Source organism: Aristolochia californica, unplaced genomic scaffold (genome assembly GCF_029961685.1).
Source record: "Aristolochia californica isolate CCGP_79_NKW_82.1479 unplaced genomic scaffold, dmAriCali1.0.hap1 SCAF_9, whole genome shotgun sequence".
Lineage (NCBI taxonomy): Eukaryota > Viridiplantae > Streptophyta > Magnoliopsida > Piperales > Aristolochiaceae > Aristolochia > Aristolochia californica.
This window is the reverse complement of record NW_027182290.1, coordinates 5,973,515-5,995,092: the sequence shown is the minus strand read 5'-3', so window position 1 is coordinate 5,995,092 and position 21,578 is coordinate 5,973,515. Positions and strand designations below refer to the sequence as shown.

Here is a 21,578-nt window from a genome sequence, read left to right as displayed (position 1 = left end):
TTCAACAAGTTCAAGGGAGCTGATTAGGTTCGAGAAAGCTCTCATAGTGGAGATAATTGTTTTTGCAGGGGGGCTTTTTTCGGAGCAAAAGAGGGTAGCATTGAAATCCCCAGCAAGAAGCCAGGGAACATTCCATTGTTGGACTTTAATTAGCATTTCATCCCAGAAGATGGATTTGTCCACATTACTTGAGGGCCCATAGATCCCCGCGATGGCCCATTCAGATCCCAATGATCTGTCCCGGAAACGGATACAAAGGGAGAATAAACTGAGGTTTGTAGCGCCTCAACCGAGTTCGGGTTCCAAATTACAAGAATTCTGCAGAGTGGCCGATCGCATCAATTACTGCCCACTTAGGGTTAGAGTTAAACCAGATACTGCACGCAGTAGATTGATCAAAAGATTGTAGTTTGGTTTCAGTAGATACAACTATATCCACCTTACATTCAAAAAGAGAAGCTTTGATAAGGTCTCGCTTGGAGGGCGAGTTGATTCCACGGACGTTCCAGGATAAGACTTTCATAGCCAGGCGTGCTTGCGAAAATCCTTTTCCGAGTAGCAGCAGAGGCCATTGTAATATTCGGAGAAGTCCCAACAGTACCCCAACATCTTCATAAGTCGATGGGGGGAGACTTTACCGGCAGAGTGTTTCATAATACATGCTTGCAGGTTTTGGTATCGCTCCTCTCGAGTGAGGTGGGGGAAGTCTTTGAGATACTCCGAGCGAGGGGGGGGGCGGGGAAGGAGGCTCTTGTTGTAAGTTGCTGGATTTTGGGCTAGGGCTCTTGGGTTTGTTGTGAGTTTTCGTATGGGAGTAGGTTTTGATTGGTGTTGCGGAGGTTTCTTTTTGCTTAGGCTTACGCCTGAAGTAGGTGATGGGAGATTTGTTCCCATAGCGAGAGGTGGTGGCTTGTGGATTGTTAGAAGAGTTGGGGTTCATTGTTGCTGGAGGGGTGCGGAAAAGGAAAGTGGTGCTGGTTGCGGGAGGAGGTGCGTAGATTTGGTTGGGGGGATATCCTTTTATAGGGGGTGAACCTTCGGGAAGAGGAGGGGGGGGGGGGGGGGGTTTCGAGGGATGCTCTTATCTTTATCAAGATACCATTGGGTTTCCGAGGGAGGGGAGAAAGAAATATTTGTTTGTGGGGATTTGCGGGCAAGATCTATCTCGGGCAGGATGCGGTTGACGAGATGAGGGAGAGTGTGGTTGCTCGAGGGTGGGAGGAGTGGAGGATGATGAGTGTTATTCGGGGTTAGGGAGGCTAGAGGGTGGTGAGATAGGGGTACAGTGTTTAGGAAGTTTTTGGGGTTTAGTGTTGGAGGATTGTAGGCAAGATGGTGGATGTCAAAGACAGTCTGGGGTGAACTGGGGATGTGGAGGTGGAGCTCAGGTCCGGGCAGGTTGAGAAGATAGGGAAGGGTGAAGACGTTTGATGATGAGGGGTGTGGCAGAGGGCTGACACTAGGGATCATGGTTATGGGTTCTAGAGTCAGAGGCTCAATATATGACAGAGGTTCGGGTATTCCAGGTGGCATGGTAGCAAGGGCGGGAATGATAGTTGGCATCAGAGAGGAGATCGGGGAAGGGGAAGTAGAGTGGTGTGAAGAGTATAGGATGCGTGAATCAGAAGTTTCTGACACCGAAGGATTTTGGGGAGTAGGAACGGGGTGATGTGGAGAGAGGGGCGTGAGGTGGGAGTGACTGACAGGGAGAGTTTTAGAGGTTTGTGGAGAGGAATGGTGGTTGCGTGGAGAGGGGGGTTCTCTATCTCTGTGGTAGGTTGTGGCAGAGAGGGGCTTTGGGGATTGGAGTGAGGAGTTTGGCTAGTGTGGAGTAGGGTGGTCTTGGGTTCCGTGGAGGTCAGGGTTCGAGATGGTGAAGTTACAATTTCTTTATTCACTTAAGTGAAGTTAAAAGACAATTACACATTTACCCCTCTTACACTTGACTCCTTATAACGAATTATGAACACTTGATGGCAAGCGGAAGCAGAGGTGGAGAAGTGAGAAGGGTGAGGCAAAGAGAGAAGAGATGATGGCGAAGATCGAACAACGGTAGGTGGTGGAGGAATAAGGGACATGCTTTTGGACACTCGAGCAGCGTGAGACCAGCCGAGAAGATGAAGACCTGCATTCACTAGGCTTGGAGCTTGGCGAAGTGACCTCTTGCTCCAAGACCAACGACTAAGACAATACTTTTGATCTTTGCGAGGGCCTTCTTTCTAGGCTATGACAGAGTTATGGATTGAGGACTGGATTCAATGAAGAAGCTGAAGATGCTGATTGGCAAATTGTCCACAGTTGAGCTACCTGCAGAAGGCTGCGAGTTGAGACCTCCATTCCCCATGCCGACAACAGTTTCAAATATGGGCACACAAGAATTTCCATTGATCAGTCCATTGATTGCATTGGCAAGGTGGTCCGAATACTATGCAAAACCCAAGACAAGTGATCGTACATCAGGTTGATCTCCTTTCTCTCACCAGGGGAACGCTCCAGACAATTTTTTATAGGACTCCGGTTGGAAAAATACAAATACGACGAGGAAACTTGGAGTCAAATGATGGAAGTTGTTGACAAATTTGGGACTGTCTACACTGGGCAACTTCCTGGGGTTGAAAAACAAGCGGGAGTCTCCAAACCAAGAAGAAAATGATCATCTTGTCCTAGAATGTTAGATGAATTAGTTCCCATCGAAAGAGCGCAACAATCAAAAGCATCCTCTCTAGTTGCAACCCTTTAATTGTTATTCTTCAAGAAACCAAGGCCCAAAATGTGGAAGATACCATTGCCCGCGACCTTTGGAACTGCACTGGCCTTGAGTGGACTGCAATTGAAGCAATTGACTACTTTGGTGGTCTTCTCGTCCTTTGGAATCCTAATTCCATTGATGTCCTTGACTCCAAACATGGTAACCACTCTATTGGACTCCAAAGTGGGTCATTGTTCAAGAAATGTCTGATGCCTTGCCGGAGTTTACGGCCCCACCTGTTACAGGGAGTGTGCTGCCTTCTAGGACAGGCTCCATGATCTACTACAGTGTTGCACCCTTCCTTGGTTGCTTGGTAGCGACTTCAACGCCATCCGGTTCTGCAACGAGAAATCTTCGCCTGCCACCAGAATCTCCTCCTCAATGCGGGCTTTTGCTGACTTCATTGGCAGCTACAACTATGAAATCAATCGATCCAATGAACAATTTACTTGGTCTAACGGGTACTTCCGACCAATCTTGTTGAAGCTTGATTGCTTCCTAACAAGTAGTAGCTTGTATGAAAATGCTTCTGGATGGGTTCTTAACCGTGCCGGCTCCAATCATTGGCCAATCCAGTTAGATACAAAGTTTAGCCACCTGGGAACAATCCTTTCAAGTTTGAAAACTGTTGCTAGAGGATAATCAATTCGACTCAAAACTTGCCAATTGGTGGAGAGATATTGGGAGTAGCAACAATGCTGGTTGGGCCTTCCCACTAGGGGTGGCATCGAGCCGAGCCGAGCCAGAACCTGCTTATGTTCGAGCCAAGCTTGATTTAAATATTTCAAACAGGAGCTCGAGCCCAATAATTTTAACTGAGTTCAAGCCTAGCTTGAGCTTCAACATTCATTTAAAACTTTTCAAAAAATACATGTCTCGAGTTCGAGCTCCAACAAACATTTAAAACTTTTAAAAAAATACAAGTCAAATAAATTGTATATAAAATTATGCATACATTTTACATAAAATCGGGCATGACCTCTACATAAAAATTGGGCATGGCCTCTACATAAAATTGGGCATGACCTCCACATAAAAAATGGGCATGGCCTCTACTTAAAATTGGGCATAAGGATGGCAGTGAATCGAGCTGAGCCCGAACCTTCCTTTGTCCGAGCCGAGTTTGATTTAAATATTTCAAACTCGAGTTCGAGCTCGAGCCGACCCTAGCCTCGAGCCTAAAATTGTAATCGAGCTTGAGCCTAATAATTTTAACCGAGTTCGAGCCTACATAAAATATATGTCAAATAAATTATATATAAAATTATGCATACATTTTAAAAAAAAGAATGATAGGGGAGGTTTGGGATTGAATTTCGATAATGGATTAGAACACACCAATATTAATCTTTTTTACTCCAAATGTTGTCTAGCTTATTTTGTAAATTTTGAATCTGGCCATAAATTTACTATGGCCTCCTTAGTGCCCCTGGTTGAAAATTTATATTCTAGGAAAAACTAGAAATGTTTTTCCTAGGATACATATTTCCAAAAAAACCTTTAAATAAAATCCTAATACTATTAGTGACTTACTAGAAAATTACAAGAGATATTTTAAAATTTTCTTAGGAAAGTTAAATGGACCTCTTATTGCCTCTTCTAGGAAAATAAATAAAAATTAATAATCAATCTTATATATTACTATACTTATCGATAATTTTTTAATCAAATAAAATGTCAAACACAAAATTGCTATGAAAATTGCCTCATGCTAAAAGTATTACAACATCAACTGTCAAATGCTTATTCAAAAAATTTCTATACGGTTTTCTAGCTCATCTTAGTAGGAAAATCTTACTTAGAAAATTTTATGATTTTTTTAATAAGAATTTCCTATTAGAAAAATGTTTCAAAGAAACATGAGGCACTAATAGTCCCTAGAAACATATTTCTACTAAAAATGTCTTTTCAACATTTCTTGAAAAAACAACTAATAGTCCCTAAAAACGTATTTCTACTTAAATGTTTTTTCAATTTCTTCAAGAGCCATGAGGCGACAACCAGAGTTCAAGAAAGATTTTTTTTTCTCTTGTTTATGATTGAATCAAACCGAGCCGAGCTCGAGCCACTCATGAACAGGCTCGGTTCGATGCCACCCCTACTTCCCACTCAAACTCAAGCTACTCAAGGCTACGCTCAAATCATGGTCCTCAATTTGTCGCTCTGCCAATCCTGCTGAGAAACACTCCCTCCTCGCCCAAATTGCTGAGGAGCAAAGGTCCATTTCTCCACTAGAATTTTCACTGTATTTCACTTCTTCAAAATTTCCAAACAATTTCATACATCGAGAGAATTTTTGGAAACCATGCACTTGTTCCAAGTGGCTGGCTGAGGGAGATGGAAACACTAGGTTTTTCCACTCAATTGCCTCGGCTAGGAGGAGATCTAACCGAATCACCTCATTGTGCATCTATGGCCAGGTGACTTCGGTTAGAGTCTCCATTACTAATGCAATTGTGAGCTTCTTCACAGACCTTTATATTGAGGAATGCACCAACCGGCCTTTGCTCCAACGCATCCAACTTGCACAAATCAGCACCCACATCCAATCTGCTGGAGCAGCCATTTTCCTCCCATGAAATTGAAGTTGCCGCTCTTGGTATGCCACTGGATCGAGCTCTCAGCCTTGATGGATATAATGGAGAGTTGTATCGTCATTGTTGGCTGATCATTAAGGATGACCTTATTGCAATGGTTCAAAACTTCATTAGAATGACATCACCTATTGGGCCATGGGGGCCTCCTCTTCATTTCTCTATAGAGACAAATGTGGGGCACTTTGTGACTTTTGGCCGATCAACCTCGTATTCAACCCAGACATGGTCATTACCCAGCTACTCACACATTGGCTTAGATCTGTGCTTCCCACAATCATCCATCATGGGCAAAACTGACAAAACAAGATCAAGGGACTGATGGAATAGTCCAAACATCCACAAGAGAGAGCGTAGCTCTTTAGTTTCACGGCGAAACGAAACACACGAAGATCAATCCAAAATTGTTTCCGTTGGGGATTTTCCCCCTTTCATTAAGTATTTATCCTTTAGGTTTTCCTGTTACAAAATGGCCCATGGGCCCAAGACAATACCCCCACATCCCATTAAGCCTAATCAAATAACCCTATATACAAATCCCAAATTATACAACAATTATGAATATAAATTACATTTAATATACATTTTAACATATCGTAAGATCCCCCCTCAAATTGATGATGGTGAGTCAACCAGCAACAATTTGCCAACCAAAAAATTATGTCGGGATTGAGACAATGTTTTGGTGAAGACATCGGCCACTTGAAAATTCGAAGAAATGTACGGTAGAGATATTACCCAGCGCTCCAAAGTGTCGCAGATGGAGTGACAGTCAACCTCAATATGCTTGGTACGCTCATGAAAAACCGGATTGGCTGCAATCTGTATAGCACTTGTATTATCTTCATGAAGCGGTGTAGAGGAGGGCTGAGGAAACTGGAGCTCAGTAAGAAGACCATGGAGCCAAATAACTTCCGAACACGCAGTAGACATAGCACGATACTCGGCCTCGGTAGATGACTTGGACACTCGATCTTGTTTCTTACATTTCCAAGAAATCAGTGCATCGCCTAAAAACATACACCAGCCTGAAGTAGAGCGACGGGTATCGGGGCACCCTGCCCAATCAGCATCACTGTAGGCAACTAGATGTAGCGCGGAGCCAGTAGGAAAGAATAAACCACGAGTAGGGGAGCCGTGCAGATAGCGAATGATGCGCTGAACGGCCGCAAGATGAAGGTGTCGAGGAGATGCCATAAACTGACTGACCTTATGAACAACATAGGAAATGTTCGGGCGAGTAGTAGTCAGGTAGATGAGACTCCCGACTAGTTGCCGATAGATAGTCGGATCATCAAGGAGAGTCCCTTCATCTTTCCGATATTTGACATTGACCTCCATAGGGGTAGCCACCGAAGATGTGTCCTCCAACCCAGCGAATGTGATGAGATCTTGAATATACTTATGTTGGTTTAAGAAAATACCTTTGAGTGTGTGATGAACCTCCAGCCCTAAGAAGTAGGTGAGGCGCCCAAGATCCTTCATATGAAAAGTGACATGCAACACCGTATGAAGCATGGTAATCAGTCCAGAGTCAGTGCCAATAATGATGATGTCATCCACATAAACCAAGAGAATGACCATGCCTGCAACAGACTTATGATAAAAGAGGAAGGAATCATATTGACTCTGGGTAAACCGGTGGAGGATAAGGGTGCTACGAAATTTCTCAAACCAAGCCCGGGGGGCTTGTTTAAGCCCATACAAAGGACGTTGTAGCTTGCAGACGTGATCAGGAGAGGATGTAGACATACTCGAGGGAAGCTTCATATAGACATCTTCCTGCAGATCACCGTGGAGAAAGGCATTCTTCACATCCATCTGATGCAATGGCCAAGATTGAGAGGCTGCAATGGCTAAGATAGTACGGACTGTGGTCATCTTGGCAACTGGGGCAAAAGTTTCCTCATAATCAATCCCATATTCCTGCCTGTTCCCCAGGGCCACAAGGCGGGCTTTGTACCGATCCAACGATCCATCGGAACGCAACTTGACAGAGAAGACCCACTTACTTCCAAGAGGCTGAATAGTGGGAGGGCAAGCCACAATGTCCCAGGTGTGATTCTCCTCTAGCGCTTGTAGTTTAGTTTGGATGGCCTTTTGCCAACACGCATGGGCTATAGCCTGTTTATATCCAGAAGGAATGGAAATAGAAGACAAAGTAGCTACCAGAGATACAGGGGAGGGAAAACCATACCGGTTAGGAGGGTGAAAACTACGTGTGGATTTGCGAAGATGGAGGGGAGCAGGAGCAGAGGGAGGATCAGGAGCAAGTGCTAGGTCAGAAGGAGAAGAGGGCAGCGAAGCAGTGGGTTGAGGCTCATCAAAGCTCGACAAACTAGACAAAGAGGTAGACGGAAGTGTAACTTGAGAGGGAAAGAAATATTGGTTTTCAAAGAAGACCACATTCCGAGAAACACGGACTCGACGTGCCTGAGGATCATAGCAAACATAGCCCTTTTGAGAACCGGCATACCCAAGAAATGCACACATAACGGATTGAGTTGTAAGTTTATGTCGTTCATGATCAGGTAAATGCACAAAACAAACACAACCGAACGTCCGAAGGTTTGTGTAGGACGGAGAATAACAGAATAATTTAACAAAGGGAGAGATATGATGCAAGACAGGCGAGGGCAGGCGGTTAATTAAATGGACAAAGGTAGAGAGAGCTTCACACCAAAACCTAGGAGGAACAGATGATTCAATGAGAAGGGTGCGGACCATATCAAGAAGGTGACGATTTTTGCGCTCAGCAACACTATTTTGTTGGGGGTGTCGAGGGACAAGAACGTTGAGAGATAATGCCTTTGTTTTGAAGAAATTCTTGCAATTCTGCCGACATGTACTCACCTCTAGAGTCAGAGCGGAGTACTTTAAGGTGAGCAGAGAACTGGGTTTCAATGAGTGCAAGAAACCCCTTAAAAACGACAAAAACGTCAGACTTAGCTCGTAGGAAGTAGACCCAGGTAAATCGACTAAAGTCATCAATAAATGTGACAAAATACTTAATGTGTGCATGCGAGATAACGGGAGCAATTCCCCAAACATCACTATGAATAAGGTCAAAGCAGTGGGAGGCATGCGAGGCATGATGCGGAAATGATAGAGTTTTACTTTTGCCAAGTTTACATGATGAACAGTCAAAAGACGTGTCACGAGAAGTACAATTTTGATTGCCTAATAAACCTGATTTAAATAATGTACGAGGTACAACTGAGTTTGGGTGGCCTAGACGTCTATACCATAACTTAGGGCCAAATCCAACAACATTACAAGCAAAAGAAAGTACAGGAGAATGTGGAATAACAGTGGGTAGAAAGACTTTAAGTGGAAATAGCTTGCCCACTTTAGGCCCCTTCGCGATCACCTTCCCCGACGCTTGATCCTGCACAACACAGCCAAAGCGAGAAAACTGAACATTACAGTTTTTATCAACCAATTGACCAACAGACAAAAGGTTTGTCGACAGGTCAGGAGATACAAAGACATCAGCTAAAGATGGAGAGAGATCACCAACAACACTGATAGGCAGAGTGCTGCCATCAGCAGTGTTGATGTGCAGATTGCCATCATACTCTCGGACATTCGAAAGAGATACCACATTGTTGGTCATGTGGTTAGAGGCACAAAAATCAAAATACCATGGTTGAGTAGAAAGGTTCTGTTTACCTGAGATACCAAAAGTAGAAAAGGCAGAAATGATCATCTGTTGTACCATTTTAGGAGTGAGAGTGGTGGAACTGGCAGGTGCTGGTGGAACAGGAATGATAGGGACCGAAACGGCAGGCGGCAATGTGGCAGAACTAGATGTACCGGTGGATGCATGATAAGCTGTAGGCTTCCTCCGTGGAGGTCGTGTAGGGCAAACGGTGATGTGATGACTCGACTTCTTACAGTAGCTACAGAATGAAACCGACTTCTTGGGGCAGTCCCAAACAAAGTGACCATAAGCCTTGCAGTGGAAGCATTGAACAGAACTGGTGTCCCGACCTTGAGGCCTCCCTTGTGCTACATAAGCTACAGGAGCCGAGAGATCAGCCTGAACGCGAGGTTCCATGCCAGCCTGAGTAGTAAGGCGCTGCTCCTCCCAGAGAAGTTTACTCAAACAGGCATCTAGGGACGGCACCGGATGACGATTCATCAGATGTGATCGAGCAATCTCAAACTCGGGACGAAGCTTCATCAAGAATTGATCCCGTTTACTGGTGTCATGGACAGCTTGCACAACAAAGAGAGCAGCAGCAGGGACATCCTCGTAAACAATGTCATTGTAGTCAGCCCATAGATTTTGGAAGCCCGAGAAATATTCTTCAATCGAACGACTGCCTTGGGTGAAATTTGCAAGTTCATATTCAACTTGAAATCGACGGGCCGTGCTGGTTTGACGATAAACCTTGTGGAGGTAATTCCACATATTGGCGGCAGTTTTGTAGGGCCTCAGATTTGGGACTAGGTGAGGCTCAAGAGATCCAAGTATCCAAGTCATAACTCTAGCATCCATGATAATCCATTTTGACAATGCGTCAGCATCGCCAGGTGCCGGATCACTCCCATCAATATGACCCCATAAACCTCTTCCCTGAACAAATAACCGGAACTGAAATTCCCAAGTACCGTAGTTCTTGCCCGTGAACCGAATAGACGAAATCGGACTTATCTGCTGACATGATAAAATCGAATCTAGCAAAATTCCTAATGCACCCCCGCAAGATAAGAAATTTCAAATATACCCCCACTTTTCGGCAATTGCAAATAGACCCCTACACTTGCAGAAATCCAAGAGTTGCCCCCAGGTTAACAGAAATTCGAATTAGACCCCCAAACTGTTAGAAATTCGAAAAGCACCCGCGCACCTTCAGAAATTCCAGAATGGCCCCCCAAACTGTCAGAAATTGCAAAGCAGCCCCCAAAGATTCTCAAATTGCAAAATGACCATATGCCAAATAATCACCCGAAACGAACGCGCGGGAGAAATTTTTTTTTACTTTCGTTCCCCCTTCCGGCGAGTGTCCCGGCGAGAACCCCCGTCCGTTGTAGCTTCTCCGGCAACGAAACCACCGATGGAACTTTTCCGACGACGGAACCACAACGTTTCCGAGCTCGGAGAATACTTTCCGACAACCCCTTTCGTTTCCCCTTCTGGTGAGAACCCTCTGCCGTTTGTTTCCCCTTCCGGCGAGAACCCCCTTCCTGGCAACGGAACCTCCGTAACTCGTCCGACAACGGAACCACCCGACAAGTATTTCCAACAGCGCCCGAAATCAATGCCGAACGCGAAGAGAAAAAAAATGGTCGGACAATGCAGGTCGTCGGACAAAAAATACGTCGAACGGTTACTCTTCAGAGCTCTGATACCATGACAAAACAAGATCAAGGGACTGACGGAACAGTCCAAACATCCACTAGAGAGAGCGTAGCTCTCTGGTTTCACGGCGAAACGAAACACACGAAGATCAATCCAAAATTGTTTCCGTTGGGGATTTTCCCCCTTTCATTAAGTATTTATCCTTTAGGTTTTCCTGTTACAAAATGGCCCATGGGCCCACGACAATACCCCCTCATCCCATTAAGCCTAATCAAATAACCCTATATACAAATCCCAAATTATACAACAATTATGAATATAAATTACATTTAATATACATTTTAACATATCGTAACATCTTGGACTCCACCATGGCCACACACAAGAGCTGGACTTCTTCAAGCCGATCATTAAGGATGACCTTATTACTATGGTTCATAATTTTCATTAGAACGACATCACCTATCAGGCCATGGGGGCCTCCTCCATCTTCATTTCCCTAAAAAGACAAATGTGGATCACCCTCATGACTTCCGGCCGATTAGCCTCGTATCTTGTTTATACAAGGTCATTGCTTAGCCGCTCGCACACATGCTTAAATTTGTGCTTCCTACAATCATCCACCATGAGCAAAGCGCCTTCATGAGAGGAAGAAACATCTTGGACTCCGCCATGGTCGCACATGAGATGTTGGACTTCTTCAAGCGATCTAGGCTCCTTAGGATCACCCTTAAGCTTGACTTCGAGAGGTCTTTGACCGAGTAAATCGAATGTTGACAACCTTCTCATGCGCATGGGCTTTGGCAACCATTGGAGATTCTGGATCCGGAGTTGTATCTCCTTTGGCTTGTACTCCATCCTCTTCAATGAAACCTCATGTGGCTACTTTCGAAGCTCTTGGGGCATCAGGCAAGGGGACCTTCTTTCCCTTTTCCTTTTCAACATTGTGGCTGAATGAATACCTATCAGCAATGATCTACTCAGCCAAATGCTGTGGGTGGTTAGCTCCTATCTTCGACTGAAACAATCTTGACATCCCCCTCCAATTTGCTGTTGACACCCTCTACTTCGGGGTTGGCTCCTTCGATCAAATCAAAAAAATAAAAGTTCTCCTAGGCTTATTCGAGTTGACAACAGGCCAGCAAATTAGCTGGTCTACAATCTTGGGCCACAACATCAGCGACAATGACCTCAATCTGATGGCCAGCTACCTGGGGTGTATTGTTGCCAACCCCCCTACGTGTACCTGGGCCTCCCTACAGCATGCCTCACAAGCATTCTTGGAGTCTCGCCATTGAAAAGTTGGAGCGACACCTCGCTTCTTGGAGAGGGAAATTCTAATCAAAAGCTGGGCAACTAGTTGTCATCAAATCCTGTTTGGCGGGCATTCAAAGTTATTTTTTCTCCCTTTTCCCTTATCCAGCAGCTGTCTGCCATCACATTGAATCTATGAAGAAGCAATTCCTATGGAGGGGTCTGAAGGGTGAGCACAAATACCATCTCGTTCGCTGGACTGAAGTATGTAATCTGCCCATCCCGGGGGCCTTTGCATCAGGCTTACTGCTGTCATGAACTTGGCCCTCCTATTAAAATGAATTTTGAAATTCAACATGATGCCCAATCAGATTTGGAGACCTATGATTGTGGCCAAGCTTGGGAGAGATGAGGGCTGGTGGACTGGGGGTGGCTGCCACCTATTGCCTCTCACCCCTTTGGAGGTTGCCCTTTCTTTTGCTCCCAAAATTTGCCTCCACAACCCGGTTGCTACTTGGCAAGGCAATGTTGACTGGGACCTGCAGCTCTGACGTGGGCTATTTGATGATGGAGTGTCTGATGTCTCTCGCTTCATCTCGAACCTGGCCTTGATCTAGATCAGTCTCCACATTCTGGATAAGCTGATCTGGTTGGCTGACTCGAGTGGCAAATTCACCATTTCCTCGGCCTATTCTCACCTTCATGGAGGAAACTCCATTGCTGATTAGATCCCCGCTGCAGTGTCTTGGAGCCTTGTTGTCCCGCCCAGAGTCAGGTTCTTCTTTTGGACGGCCAGCCTCAACAAAATTCTTACCACATACAACTTGTTGTGCCGTGGGAACTTCATTCCTGACCCCACTTGTCCACTTTGCTATGATGATATTGAGACCATCAGCCACACTCTCCTTCACTACCCATATGGTTGGAGAGTTTGGTCCCTTCTACTCCACCGAATTGGCCAACAATCATGCGCTACACATGATGTCTTGTCCATGCTCCAATCTCTGCTAGGAACCTGGTTACCAAAGTTAAGCAAGGTCCTCCTTTCATGCTGCGTTGGTTTCATTCCCTGGTCCGTTTGGAGGGAAAGAAACAATCAGTGCTTCTAATGCAAATTCAGAAGCACTGGGGAAGTCTTTGAATCAATTGTTGGCCAGGTTGCCTCTTGGCTTCTTACTATGAAGGAATTCCAACACTTTCAGGGCACACCTCTAAGAAATAATTGGCATCTGGTGGCTCCAATGGCCGGCCGCTCCAGGTCGCTAAGCATGGTTGATTGGAAACCTCCCCCTGTTGGTTTCCTCAAACTAAACTTCAATGATAGTGCTCTTGGATGCCTGAGACCTGTTGGGTTTGGCGAGGCTATTCACAATTCCGAAGGCACTCTCATTATTGCTTATGCCGGATCTTTTGAACTCAATCGTTGCTGAGCTTGCTGGTCTCCTCCATGGCCTCACCATCTACTGTGATTGATACCCTGAACCATTGATAGTTGAAGGAGACTCTGAAATCGTGATTGATTGGTGCACCAATGCTAAGGAGCCGCCTTGGAGACATTGTGCAACCTATTTTGACATTTGTACCATTTCCTCCAACCTCCATTGTACCTGGAATCACATTCCCCGCTCAGCAAATTCTTTTGTTGACGGCCAAGCCAAAATGGGAACCTCCCTTCAATCCCTTGTTGTAATGGGGGAGTTCCCTTAACTTGTACATCTCTTCTTTAATAATATTCACACCTTGTTAAAGAAAAACACTTAATTCCTTACAACTACCCATCTACACCTCTAAACAACATAGAAACAGCACCATAGACACATCTAAACATTTTGAACATGATAAGTGAAATATAACGAACATGTAAAATGACTATCCCCGATTTCACGTTTACTCAATGTTTTAGTAAACATATCGGCAACTTGATCACTAGACCGAACATAGGGGTAACGATTTTCTGCATCACTCACTTCAACTCTTACCTGCAATAAAATAGCTGCTTGTGGTTATCACAATACATGGTCATAAGTTCGGCAACCTGCAGGTTTAACTCTTGAAGAACTGATCTCACTCACTTCAACTCACTTATAGTAGAGGTATAGCTCTACACTCAACTGCTGCACTAGAACGGGCTACTACATTCTGCTTCTTGCTCTTCCAATTTATAAATTTCTTCCTATACTTTTTATCTGAGAAAACATATCTTCAAATGACCATGAGGTTTAAAGAACAACCCCTTTCCTGGTGGCCTTTTAAATACCGTAATATTCTCTGTGCAGTCTCTAAGTGTACTGTATTTGGATGTTCTATAAATTGACTTACCATACTTACAGAATAAGATATATCAGGGAAAGTGACTGGCATAAATCAGTTTTCCAGCTAATTTGCAATATACTGTTTTGCGATCACTAGATTTTGATTCAGATGAAGAAATCATGCATATGATTTTTCTATTTGAGTTACTGTCTTAAACTTGTTATCATATTTTACTCATATATCAGGTAACTGAAGAGTGCTTGGAGAAGGCTATATCTGTTTGCAAAGATGGAGTCAGCTTTAAGAAAATAGGAAAGAGGATAAGGTTTGAGCCGATGAGTTGTTTCTCCATCTTATATAAGTTCTGTTGAAGTATTATTTGACCGTGCACCATTGCATCAACCAGTTTACTAAATTTTGTTAAAAAAGAAGGGTTTATAGGGAGTACTAGTCTGGCTTCCTATCAGATAATAATTTAATTAGAAGTCTTGCTGATGACTTGAGGGATGCTTGTTCACTGTGAGAAGTTGCTAATTTTTCCCATCAAGTGCTGTTGCAACTACATTGTGGTATAGTATGTGAACCCTTCTCCATTTTGGTCAATCATATATGGCCTTCAAGTCTTTCCTCACCACTTATATCCATGTAATTCTCAATCATTCCCTATTTTGTTGTCAGGTCTGCATCCAACTGGCAAAAGACCCTTCTGACATGTTGAACTAAGTCTTCATTCAATATGCCTGGACCATCATGAATGGCTCTCTTCTTTTTTCATCTTTGGTTGCTACTAAATGATATATTTATTCCAATCTAGTTTTGCCACACACCCATCTCAACATTCTCATTTGTAAAACCCATGGTAGAAGGTGTTTCTTCATTGTTCCGTTCTGTAAAGCATGGCTGGTCTGACAGTTTTTGCTGTCGAATCTTGAGTTAATCCTTTCTGGTTTACTGAGGTTGGTGATATACCTCTCGGCCTATAATACTAGGATAAAAGTGCAAGCTGTAGAAGAACATATAATTATGCATTGTCATATTTTCTTTTCACACTGCACTCATATAGCTTCAAGGATCGCATGTTGACAATTTTTTTTGAATATGCCAGAACTAAAAGTGTATTCTTTTATTGATGAAATAATGTTTTTTTATCTGGTGCTCACTTTTGAACAGTTATCCCTTATTTTTCTAGATTATCATTTTACATTGTTTTTAGCATATCATTTCTGGAAAAATCTCAGTGAGCATGCAGAGAAGTATGGTTATGGTGTAGTTGAGCGCTTTGTGGGTCATGGAGTAGGAAAGATCTTTCATTCAGAGCCAATCATAATACACAATCGTAAGTACGCATCAGGAGTATGTTCATTTGCCCTATCATGGATTATATACATCAGGAGCATGTAACCGATTCCACTGGTGATAATTGGTTAATGTTTAGATGCCACATTTCAAGCATTCCGTATGATCTCTTGTTTCATTTAAAATGAATGAAAGTAATTTACAAGGGACTTTAGCTTTATTTTGCTTATACTTATATTGTTGACTCGTGTGTTTGGTAGGTAATGAGATGCCTGGACGTATGGTTGAGGGCCAGACATTTACAATTGGTGAGTACTTATGTTTAATACCTTGTAATCTGGCTTTTTCACTCTGTAACTGTTTCTCTACTTGGTTGCTATGGTCTCCAATTTTACTGTCTGAAGAAAGATGGAGAAGGTCAAAGTTTATATGGCTTTTCATTCTTGGGATGTTTTTCTCTTGTCAGATATGCTTTATTATTGTTATAAACTTGGGTTTTTTTTTTGCAAATCACGGTTCTCTGACCTGAACTCGGGAACTGACTTAGGCTCCTGAAGAACCGGGTTGGCTATTCGGGAGTCCAGTAACGGAACTCGGGAGACTCATCCAGGTGAAGGGCTAAGCCTGATCCTTGGCCCAACCTGCTCTCTTCTGAATCTGAGTTGACCTGGTCTAGTTGTGGGCCAGAAAACCATGTTAAACTTGCTTTAATGTAACATACTTGATATTGAGAATGGAGAGAAGGTTGACAACCCTATTCGGTTTTCACTCTCCTTCAGTTGGTCAGGTCAATCTTTTCACCTTCTTCCCTCTTATTGTTTTTCAATTTCTTTATTTCTCTTCTTGCTCTTTCTTTTTCATACTTCTTGTCTTTCTGGTCTTACATGGTATTAGAATGGGCCCACTTTTTGAGGTCCATGCTAATACAATTTTCTCCTTCATATTTTGGTTAGTTGTTTGAGGGATTTGTTTCCATTTCTTTTTCCACCATTGACGTTCCCTGATTTTTCTTTTTTGGTTGTGGTCCGGTTGGTGATTGTTGTGCTTGAATTTCTTTTTAATGAATCTATAAGTTAAAGAAAGGAGTTTCTTTGTAGTGTAATGTCCAAGTGTGTCTCCCAATTCCAATTTCCATTTTTGTTTTTAGTAAAAAAGGAAAGTCTTCTGCTCAAATCTGTTGGTTGCTGCTGCTGTTTTCTGTTATTATTATCTTATATGTAGAAAAAGAATTCTTTTTTCTGCACAATTATTGTGGTCTTCTGCTGTTTCTGTTGGTGTATTCAAGTCGCTTACGGTTTTGAGAATTGAAGTTTTGAGTGTGAGGTGCTGCTTTGTGAAAGTATAGTATGGCAGAGTCCACAGATGATGAATCTGCAAAAGAGTGACGCATTTTGGGAGTTGTGGTCATCCATATATCAAAGTAAGTCTGTAAAACTCTTGTTAAAGGCCGGGGGTATTTTAGTAATTTTACTGTAGGGTATTGTGGTCCATTCATCTAATTGGATAAAGGTGAATTAGACGTGCTCACCATTGTGACTTTTACATTTTCTTATTACTGTTTGATGGCAATAATTAATATAATTAGAGTAGGGGCATGATGGTCATTTTGTACTAAAATCACTTAAGTTATCAATAAAGAGGTTAGGGATTGTGCAGATCCTATAACTGGTCTCTTTCTCTCAACGTCAGAGTTCCCCTTCTCCTTCCTCTCTTAATCTTCTTCTCTTCACTTTCTTTGTCCAAAATTCTTTTTTTTTCTTTATTTTACAAATCTGAACTTTAGGAGAAAAAGAGAAGAAGAAAGAGAATAGAGAGAAAGGGATGGAAGTGCATGTTGAGTTGAGCACACATTAGGGTCGGAATTGACTATGTTTTCTATTTAAACCATCATCAAGTGATTTTGTATCGAAAGTACAGAAATACCTCTCATAACTCATTCAATACAACTCAGAATTAAACCAAATTTGAACCTTATGTCTCTAACATGATTCCTAACTCATTGCTACCACAGAAAAGAATACCAGTAGGGTGAAATGACTAAAATACCCTCATATGAATTCTAACAGTCTTACACTTGGATTAGTGTATGATGTTTTAGCTGTTAGTTTGGGAAGTTAAGGTGGAGGAGGATTGTTTGGTTGGTGAATGGTATTAACTCTTACATAAGTTCTAGTACCATGTTGTATAAGTTTGCTAAAGGCATGTGGATTGCTATCATAAAGCCTTGCTGTGTGAGAAAAGTATTTCCAAAATTTATGATTTGTACGAGTGTATAATTAGGTTTTAGTAAAATACAATACCCTGGTGGCTACTGTAGCTTCAAGGAAGGTATTTGTTTGTTGGAACAATCCCATCATCGATTAATGTTAGGAAAACTCCTGTGATTATGAGTTGAGGAAGGTCTTCTAACTTCGGTTAGTCGTTTTGAGATGGATTTGAACCAAACTGTAACATGGTATCAAAGAAAAATATCTGCTATATTGGGCCTAGTTTGTGCCTGTTTTGTATTCTTCACGTTTCAGGCCAATTGTCCATTTGTAATGATTTGGACGTAAGGAGTATTAGTGGGAATGATCCCACATAAATTACTAGTAGGAAAATTCATGTGGCTATTAGTTGAGCCAAGAGCTAATTTCTGCTAACTATTTTGGATAAATCTGAATTCAACTATAACAGTTTATAGATATTAAACTGATGCAAATTCAGTGAGATGACTTTGGAATGGATTACTTCTTTGAGGGCTAGAGTCCAATATTATGTTGTACAAGATCAAATGACAAGGAGTGATGTGATCCTCTTGTGAATGCTTCATTCTCTAGACTTCAAAAAATGAACAGTTATTTGAGTGGAAAGATTAGTGAGAATGCAGGATGGATTTGCTTTTTTTTTAACGTAGGGTCCTTTTTTTTCAAGCAGTCAATTTCAAGACTAAGGGGAGTTTGTGATAAATGAAAAACTAATTGACAATGTACTCATCATAGTTAAGAGGAATCGTATATGTAATAAGTGCTGGGATAATTTTGGGAAACCTGCATGGATTAGTGTAACTTGACAGTTTGAAGCTTCTACCAATACTGATAAAGATACTGAAGTTGCACGTGTTCCTAGAGATGGGTATAACCTCCTTTCATCAGCTTAAGAAAATTCTCAACAGCTTGCGTCTTCATCTAATATTGGAACCTTGTGTTGACAAATAATCTCCTTGTTTTGTCAAATGAACGAGTCTTGGTTAATCATGAATTTTGAAAGGTCACAGATCCTAAAGAACTTGTTTTAAGAAATATGTTACTGCTGATGTCACAGTTTTTTGAAAGTACACCTTATTTTTCTCCTGATGTGATAGTTTCCAATTTGTTGTCTCCTTTTGGATTCTGCTTCCTATAAATCTTGTGGATGATCATGCAAGTAAGCCTTTGTAGCTGAACTTTAAGAGAACAAAATTATTTTTGATTCTACTGATGTTGGCTCTGCAATGCCATCATCATCTTCCAGTGGAACTCCTGGTTAATTATTCTTCCATAGGTTTTTTCTTTCAATCTTGATCCCATTGATTGTTGCGAGGGTTCAGATCTAGTAACAAACAATCTATTGCTCACGTTGTTTATCTGAGTCTCTTCTCCTGTCATACTCAGCTTTGCCCTTTGTTTATTTATTTTTTTAATTTATTATTTTTGTTTTTATTTTTATGACACAACTTTGCCCTTTGTGTCTATTGCATAAGACCTAGCAGGAGGTGGTGTTAGAACAATCCTGCTGGAAGAAGGCAATGATTGATGAAATGTGGATTGCCTTTAGCACTTAGGATATAGTTTCTATTCCGCTAAAAGCTGAGGCAGCTGGTTATCAATGGATATCATGTGAAGTATCATTTTCATAGCACAATTGTGAGTTTATGGCTTGGTTAGTGGGAAATGATTTTCTCATGTTGTGTGTGTGAGTTTGTACTTTTTTTTATTTTTTTGTCGATTAGTGAAAATAGACTTCATTTCACACGTAGGAAAGCACTTTCTTTATTGTGATTTGACTGAAGAAGTGTACATGGAGTAACATCATAGGTTTGTTGCTCAGGACTTGAAAGTTTGTAGACTATAAAAAGCAATATGTGGCTTAAGCAGTCTTGGAGTTTGCTTTGAGTTTAGTTGGGCTGTATTGGAGTATGGTTTAACAGAAGCCAGTTTGATCACATCATGCTTGTGCTTGATCAAAACAGTGGTGTTGTGGTACTTGTAGTACATGTGGATTATAATATTATTGCTGCTAGTGACATAGCAAAATTACGAAAGTAAGACCTTTTAAGAAAAAAAATTAGGAGGAAGACTCGAGGGATGCTGAAGTACTTTTGTGTGCATTGAGTTTGAATAAAAATATGATTTGTACTACCTTTAGAAAGTATGTTTAAGATTGTCTTTAGGAAACAAATATTTTGAGATACTGGCCCATAGTGAGTCATTACTGGATGAGAAGTACTATAGACATCTGGTACAATGTCTAGTGCAAAAATTAATTTTTTTAGTTATTACTGCACTGGAGATTTTGTTTCTTGTTGCAGTAGTCAGCCACTTCATAGAGAATCCAAAACACACTCATTTGGAAGTTGTATATTGCATTTTGAAGTATTTGAAAAGTGTAACTGGGAAATGACAAGCCTGTCAATCACATAATTACTTGAATATAGAAAGGCATCCTGATTACTGTATTCTGTATCTACATCAAGGTGTTGAACTTTTGATGTAGGACATTTGTGGAAAAGTAAGAGACAAACTGTGATGGCCCAATTTAGTGCAAGGAGGCAGAATATTGATCTATTGCTCTTACTATAGGTAAGATGATTGTTTAGGATTATTAATTTATCCTTTCAGGAAGTGTGGTTTTTCAGTTGATAAACCTGTGAAGACCGAACATACTAACCAAACTACTATACTTATTGCTAGTAACCCAATATTACTTGAGTGGAAGAAGCATAATATATTATATTGCCAAAGAAACAGTTATGAGTGGAATAATGTACACCGATCTTCGATCAAAAGATCATTTGGGAGATTTTTTCTGGTTAAGGAGCCTTTCATCTTTTTTTAACTAGTAAGACATGTTTGATATATGTGCATAATTTTTTAGGGGGAATTTCAAAGTTATGTTGTTTTTTTGGTCTAGGGTAGCCTTCACCCTTCTTCTGTTGGACAGGTCAACCTTTTGCCTACATTACGACAAATAAGAAACATGTCTAATGAATCAAGAAGCTGTTACATTCTCTTAAGTGAAAGAAAAACTCTTAATCCTATGTTTTGGATTTTCGAGCCATGTGGTGAAGTGCTATTACCTGTGTACTTGTGTCACTGATCTTTTTTTATTAGGATGGTGGTTTTACTTAATAACCATGCGCTTTAACCTGTTTTTGAGACGATTGCTGGACCTTGCAGAGCCTATCCTAACAATGGGAAGCATTGATTGCGTTATGTGGGAGGACGGTTGGACAACTCTTACTGCTGATGGCGGCTTAGCAGCCCAAGTTGAACATACCTTGTTGATTACTAGGAAAGGAGCAGAGATTCTAACCAAATACTGAGATAAATGGTAATTTATTTTCTCAGGGATTTGTTTTTGTTTTTGTTTTTGTTTTTGTTTTTGTTGGCTCTGTCACTTGTCTGGAATACAGGTCCATGTGGACTTCTGTTGCCTATTATGTACAATGTACATTGGAAAAATAATACAGGACAAGTTCAACATATAATTTCAGTGTTTCTGGAAAAGTTAAATCTTTTTGGGTTTGTCCTTCCAATGACATTTTTTATTCGGAGAGAAATTACATGGCGAGTCTAGAAAATTTTGAACCACCCACTACTTCACACCATCAACTTTCCCTATTGGAGACAATCTAAAATTGAAAGAGGTGGGAAGAATAAAGATTCTACTCTTTATAGAATAACGACAAGAAAACAGATGAAGGCTTGTAAACAACGAAGACGATGTTTAGGTGAAAAAGATGAAGAAAGTATTTATAGTTGAGTATAACAATTGATTCCCTCAATTTTAAATTATACCATTGGTTACCGTATGAATTTGTTTTGACTAATTCAAGCAAATTATTCTCTATAAATGTATGGTTGATGAATTTGTTTAAAAAATG

General features: G+C 41.6%; 1 protein-coding gene across 2 annotated transcripts in view; it reads left to right on the top strand.

Annotated features, from left to right (window-relative positions):
* LOC137941371 (methionine aminopeptidase 1B, chloroplastic-like) overlaps positions 1-21,205 on the top strand; it is a 36,667-nt gene extending 15,462 nt beyond the window's left edge. For both annotated transcript variants that reach the window (XM_068786746.1, XM_068786745.1), the window contains 4 exons: positions 14,404-14,483; positions 15,397-15,494; positions 15,715-15,762; positions 20,872-21,205. In XM_068786746.1, the coding sequence (XP_068642847.1) occupies positions 14,404-14,483; positions 15,397-15,494; positions 15,715-15,762; positions 20,872-21,017 (372 nt within the window). In that variant the 3' untranslated portion in view covers positions 21,018-21,205. The remainder of the gene's footprint in view (positions 1-14,403; positions 14,484-15,396; positions 15,495-15,714; positions 15,763-20,871) is intronic.
* Positions 21,206-21,578: the final 373 nt, after the last annotated feature.